This window comes from Frieseomelitta varia, unplaced genomic scaffold (genome assembly GCF_011392965.1).
Source record: "Frieseomelitta varia isolate USP_RPSP 00005682 unplaced genomic scaffold, Fvar_1.2 scaffold_204, whole genome shotgun sequence".
NCBI lineage: Eukaryota > Metazoa > Arthropoda > Insecta > Hymenoptera > Apidae > Frieseomelitta > Frieseomelitta varia.
In genome coordinates, this window is record NW_025109795.1 from 334,721 (window position 1) to 341,687 (window position 6,967).

Here is a 6,967-nt window from a genome sequence, read left to right on the forward strand (position 1 = left end):
ATTTTTAATTAGGTAGAAAGGGTTTTCGGGAATTAGGGGCTCGGTGGAGCTGAGCACAGTTTCGGAACTGCGGTATGAAATTCGTTGAAATCGCGAGGCGAAGAAAATTTTAATTAAACAGGAAAAGAAAAGAAAGATCCTCAAGTGCTCAACGTTTCAGAATTTCGTTTCTTGCAAAAGTCTTCTTTTTTTCGCTTTGAAACTGCAGGGGAAGGATGAAACCTTTCTCAACGATCTCACGGCGAAATATTCGAAAGTTTGGAACTGCCGGATGAACAGATTTCTTGCGTTAAATGTTGAAAATTTGAGAAAGAAACCAGCGAGGATCTAAGGAGGAATGTAAAAACAGACACAGACAGATACTTCTCTCGCAGTAACGTCGTAACTAAGAAACCATTAACACGGATAAGTATTTCCCTAACTTACTTTGATATTTCAATTATAGATCAGATAGACTATATATAAAATTCCATTTACATACGTCTTGATATCGTCTCGCTTTCCAATGTCAACAGGCGAGGGCCATAAAACCTTTTCACGACGCGTTAACACCAGAAGACTCGTTTCTCTGAACACTCGTCAATTTCAAGTTGGATTTTACCAGTCATTTTCATGAACGAATTTGCGCTCGTCTCGCGCGTTTCTCAGCCGGCGAAGTTATCATATCAAATCGGATGTACTTTCCTTCATTTCGGAAGAACTCGAAGTGCCTTCTTTTGATTTTCAGTTCTAATCTCAGAAGACGGTAATGCGTATGATAATAAAAATAGTACTAAAAATCGTATTAATAGTAATGAAATATAATAATAAAAATATAATAAATATAATAATATAATATAATATAATATAATAATATAATAATAAAATAAATAAAATATAATAAAGGTAATAATAGAATAAACAAAATATAATAAATAGTAATAAAAATAGGAATAAAATATAATAAATATAATAATAAAATATAATAAATATATTAAAATAGATAAAAAAGATAATAATAAACTAAATAAAATATAATAAATATAATAATAAAATAAATAGAATATAATAAAAGTATAATAATAAAAATAGTATTAATAAATAATAAAAATTGAAATCTGGAATTATTGGATCGTATAATGAAATATTTATCTACTATTAGTCACCATAATGACTAGAACAGCGCATTCAGTAATTATTCATTTAATTGTCAGATTAACAATTGTTGATTCGATCCTATTAACTCGAATTACGTTGTAATATCAATGAATCCGCTATTCTAAACGAACCGATCATCCACAGACGATGAAATAAAAACTGAAACCGCTGACGTTCTGACAACACCCTCCCAAAAATAAAAATACATCTTTCATCGTCTTTCCTCAATATCCAACAAAATAGATCATTCGATGAATTTCTCAGTTAAAAATCATTTCATTTCCCTTCAAATTTGATTTGAGCTCTTTCCTAAATCAAATACAAGAAGTTAACGAATCCTTCGTTCAAAAAAAAAAAAAGAAAAAAAGAAAAATTACAGCAAAGTTCACACTACTTGGCTGAAAATTCAACAAAAAAAAAAAAAATCAGAAATGCCTTGTCCTAGGTCAGTCACTGCAAAAGTTGAAAAAGCTAAAGCGCTCGATGAGACGAAAAGCCCAGTAGGGAATTTTTTTTAAACTTGCAATTTCTTTTTTATATCGAAATATCATAAAAATAAAAATATCACGCAAATTTTAAACTTACAATTTCATTTCACATCTAAAATTTCCTAATTTTTTATAACTCTGACAAAGGTTCCCAAGCTTCGAGCTCTCCCTCCTTGATCCAGCGTTTCGTGAACTGGCGGTTTCGTTTCCACGATCGACGATCGACCACCCACTTGACGCGGCCAATCGTAAACTGGACGTAAACTGGAAAATTTCAGCGATCGGTGGCGAACGATGGGGGCGTAATTCGGCCCCGCGGACGATCGCGGCCGTTGTTGTCGACACGCGTCGTTTGCCTGGCATCTGCCAATCGTTGCCACGGTTGAATAGAATTTCCGATGACAACGAGATTTCGATGTCAGCGGCGACGCGCGCTGCGTCGAGTGTATACACACACACACACACACGTGACGTGTGCCCGCCGAACGCCGTCGCGATAATAGCCCTCGTATTGTTCACGGATATTGCGTACGCGTACAAAAGATCGTTTCGATTAACCGAGCCGAGGCCCGGATTACGCGGCGCTAACCCGTTCTCGCTCGCTGCCCTTCCGCTTTCCGGCTCGCGCGCATCAACCAGCAATAATTGTCGGATTTTAAAGAGCAACCGACGTTTCCACGCGGTTTCGTTCTGTAAATTCTCGTCTGCGGTAACGTGGCATGGTCGTGGCGTTGCTCGACTGGCGACGCAATTTGAAGAGGCTGATTGTTCGTCCTGTGTCTTCGTAATTTTCATGCGACATAACAGATTAATTTGGACGCTAATTCGTTTAAACACGTGTCTACAATATATATATATATATATATATCTGGACCGTGAGAAGGAACGAATATTTGATAGAACTTTTCTGTCTAGCTTGATTAACTTATCCACGTCTGGCAATATATACTTCTGAGTTTCTGTACTTGTGCAAATCATTAATCGATCTTTGCGTTTGTCTTCATGCTTTTTAATAACTGAATCGTCTGATACACAGGGAACGAAACCAAAAAATGTTTGACACAACACAATTGAATTTACGTGACACAGTGTTTCAAATGGAAAACTGACGAATCGCCGACTTTTTACCCGTATCGATTTATCTCGTCGTGCAGACTCTCACCCCCTTTTCGAACTGAATCACCAATTTAGAAACACTTTGTACGATGAATAATCGGGGATCATTTGGCGTACTTGTTCCCAGCCACAGGGATTTCGGTTCCGGACAAAAGAGTAGGCTAAGTGATTTAGGAAGTGACGTTTTCTGGCGTTTCAAAGCCAGTGTGTGCGTAATCTGGCTTTTGTTTGCCGGCGAGTGGGGAAGGTCTGGCGAGAAATAGCTGGGTTAAGAGTTAAAGCGAAAGAAAAAGTACGACAGGCAGATGGTAGGAGGTTTCAGCTCATTCTCTACGTTCGAAGGAAAATGTAAAAATTTTGTTAAATTTACTGCGACTTGACTGTGTCAATCAAACGTGAACTTGAATGTGAATCCTGCAGTGATTTCGTTTCACGCTGTTAAAAAAACAGAACACTTAGTAATAACAGTAATGATGAAAATGAATGAAACAACAGTAAGATTTGAAAGTTACAGATACATCCATACTTAACATTGGACGTGATGTCACTAAAAAATTATTATTATTTTTTCTCTAACGGCGACGAAGCAAAATAAAAGTTTGCCAATCTCGATTGATTCTATAGTTTGATTCAATTGAAACCAGTGTTAGAAATCAGTGGCTTTGAGAACGCCAGGAGAGACACTTTCTCTCGAAGGCTCGTTAGATTATTCTCCAGTAACTCTAGAAAGGCGTGAAAAATTCCGAGAAAAAAGTGAAACGTACTTCCTACCCCGCCATTCTTGGATCTCTGCAGAAAACGGTACAATCCCGGATTCACCGTGCTCGTAAAGATCCTCCTTCATCGTAAAGTCCTTCATTGTCTCAGATTTACGGTCTCCGAGACAAGCTGTTGCGAGTCTTCCTCTTTCTCCTCCCTTTGGACAGAAGGGACGGAAAAAGAGTGATGCACGTACGAATTCGCGTAAATAACGATCAAAGACTTCGCGACAATTGCATCCTTTCAATTCGAACCTCGTCCGACCATCTAAAACAGGTCTGACTAACTCAAATTGCTCCATGGATCTAAAGTACAACAAAAGGAGACGATGTTCTTTAAAAATGAACATCACAGCAAATTGTATGATTATTTATAAACGAACTTCAGATCAACAACAACAACAAGAAATATATGATTTTCTTGTCAGAGCTCAATTTTTTTCAGTTTATTTCCAATAGTACGTTGCACTTCAAAAGTTTGGAGTCACTGTGATGTTATGTGTAAAAAAAAAAATCAAGATTCTCTTTCAACTTGGAAAATTATCTGTTAAAACGGGAAATTAAAATTAATGAAATGATTCCAGAATTTTCCCAAATTTAATATAAATATTGCCACGATATTGCTAGAAAATTTAATACATATAAATATAACTCAAAAGAGCATAAAAATTTACCTAGACTTGTACTTTTAGTTTAAGCCTACTATCTCACCAAATAAAAACCTAAATGATTGCTGGGAAATTTAATATTGACCTAAATATTGCTAGAAAATTTAATACACATAAATATAACTCAAAAGAGCATAAAAATTTACCTAAACCTGTACTTTTAGTTTAAGCTTGCTATTTCACCAAACAAAAACCTAAATTAGGAAATTTAATATTGACCTAAATATTGCTAGAAAATTTAATACACATAAATATAACTCAAAGGGCAGAAAAATTTACCTAGACCAGTACTTTTAGTTCAAGCCTGCTATTTCACCCAACAAAAGCCTAAATGAAAAATCTTTTCGACCACGTGGAACAGTTTGAGAGTTGGTCAGGCCCAATCTAAAACAACTAACAGTCAACAACTCCATCACAGCTCCAAGCTTCAATCAACCAACTATATTTGATTCCTTCTTTCTCTCTCTCTCTCCCACCCTCTTTCTCCCCCCTCCCCCCCCGCAATTTTTAATTAATTAAACGCTAGTGGTGATCTGCTCGATCACCGTGACGTCTCTGTGTCGTCTTGGCCGACTCCTGTACGAGTCCTGATGACTCAAACCCTCTGGAACGCTCTTGCTGGGTCTCAGAGGGCCGTAGAATTGCGGCTGATAATAGTGTTCGGCAGTGTGCATCCTCTCCATCTCTCTCTCGCGAAGGCTCTCCTCCAACGGCACGTCCAACGGTACGTGCAACGACTGCGACTTTGGCAACCTTGGCCTTGGCGGCGGAGGGCACGCACACGGCGGCGGTATGCTCACGTTGGACAGGTTCGGGGCAGAAAGAAACGGTGACGCAGGCTGGCGGCCCCAGCCAACCAGGAAGAGCAACGCTGCACCGCACAAGGAACTTAACGTGCACGCGTAGTAACCCACCCTCGAGCTGTTCGCGTTCATGTAACCTGTAAATTTAGAGACCCGAGCGTCTTTATATCGAGAATTGTTTAAGAAAATATGGTGCTAAATAGGAGAATTATGATATTATCATTCTTAAGAGAATGAATTTCCAAGTTCTGTTATTGGAAATGTTCTAGTAAAATTTCAAAAGATTTCTCACAAACGGCAATTTAACCTTTGATTCTCTGTCGTTAAATATTTCAAACTTTCAATTTAAATATTTTTAAATTTTAAATTTCAATATTTTAAAAATGAACATTGTTCATTTGATCGGTGGAAGAATTCTTTCAGTTTCTTTTGCATACAAACAAAGGAAAGAAACTCTAAAGAATTGTTAAATTATTTTAAAAAATTTTGCAATTTTGTTGTAAGTAAATTATTTTGTACATTATCTTAAATTATTTCTATTTTAAAATAAATTATTTTAAATTGTTTCTATTTAAAATAAATTATTTTAAATTGTTTCTATTTAAAATAAATTATATTAAATTGTTTCTATTTAAAATAAATTATTTTAAATTGTTTCTATTTAAAATAAATTATTTTAAATTGTTTCTATTTAAAATAAATTATTTTAAATTGTTTCTATTTAAAAATAAATTATTTCTATTTTAAAATTAAAATAAATTATTTTAAAAAATTACTGCAATTTTGTTGTAAGTAAACTAAAGCACGTCGTCTGTTAAATTACGAAGAAATGAACGTGCACGATTTACACCGTACGGAAGACAGAGCGTTGAAGTTAAAATTAAACTACACTGTGCACAAATGACAGCGATTCAAAAGTGTGAAAATACACGCGATAAAGGAACGCGATTTACCGGTAAGAGGAACTCCGAGAAGAATAGGTAATGCTTCTGCGGCCTGCACGAGTGCCCAGGAGCGTGCAAAGTGTCTCGCCCTCAGTCTTTCGAGGGCCAGCATTTTTAGGGAGTAGAGAGCACCGCCCAAGGACGCGCCGTATAAACCGGAAGCCAGAACCAGCCCGTGATAGCCTTGCACGCTGCCCAACGCCACCTGAGCTATAGCTGAAAAAACAAGCAAAGACATTCTTCAATCATCGATTCAAAAGCATTCGCTACCTAAAAAATTCATCCCAGAATAATCATCAGAGTTAAATCACGTTCCGATCAATTCAAGATTTTCTAGAATTTATACGATAACAACTTAAGTATTAATGAACGAGGATCGAAATAAAACTGTTTCGTTTAGGCCGCAGTACACGTTACTTTATGTTTGCAGAAACTGTCGGAAAAACTGGGATGCGACGATTCTTCACGGGTGATTTTCATCCGCACGGAGGGTTCAGCCAACGAGACGGGATAATGAGACGCGTGAAAACGGCTGGCCGAGACAATGACGACGGAACTGAAGATGGAGGAGGGAAATGACGATGGTGACGACGCGGTGATGACGAGCCGTACAATGGTTCTGTTTCTTCTTCAACAATTCCCCTTCGTCTCCGTAGTTTTCAATTTCCAACAAAAATATCTTCCCCCCTCCAAAGAATAAAATTCAGAATTCAACAAACTGACAAACTCTTCCTCCGGAGAAGCAGAAGCCGTCATATTTTTACACTTGCCCGGAGAGATTCCACAGATTCGAGAAGGGGGACGAAAACGTCGGCGTGTCGCGCGGAGGAAATTGCAAATTTCTTTTCGCCGGTTAGTTGATCTGGCGCGCGTGAATTTAGGCAACGCTGGCAACGAACTCGATCCAACAACAGTCACAGGGATAAGCCGCTTTTTTCGGCTTGAGGGAGGAGGAGGAGGAGGGGAGCAGGGATTGGAACTCTTCCTGGTGGCGCTTGTATATTTAGCTTTCGCTTGTCAGCTCCTCTATCCCTTTCCACGGGCTTGAAAAAA

At 37.6% G+C, this 6,967-nt stretch overlaps 1 protein-coding gene across 1 annotated transcript in view; it reads right to left on the reverse strand.

Annotated features, from left to right (window-relative positions):
- Positions 1 to 4,140: 4,140 nt before the first annotated feature.
- The window catches only part of LOC122526955, a 12,558-nt gene continuing 9,731 nt past the window's right edge, over positions 4,141 to 6,967 (reverse strand). Inside the window, exons 3-4 of the mRNA XM_043650676.1 lie at positions 5,924 to 6,130; positions 4,141 to 5,107 (exon numbers count right to left, since the gene is read on the reverse strand). Of these exons, the coding sequence (XP_043506611.1) occupies positions 4,683 to 5,107; positions 5,924 to 6,130 (632 nt within the window). The 3' untranslated portion in view covers positions 4,141 to 4,682. The remainder of the gene's footprint in view (positions 5,108 to 5,923; positions 6,131 to 6,967) is intronic.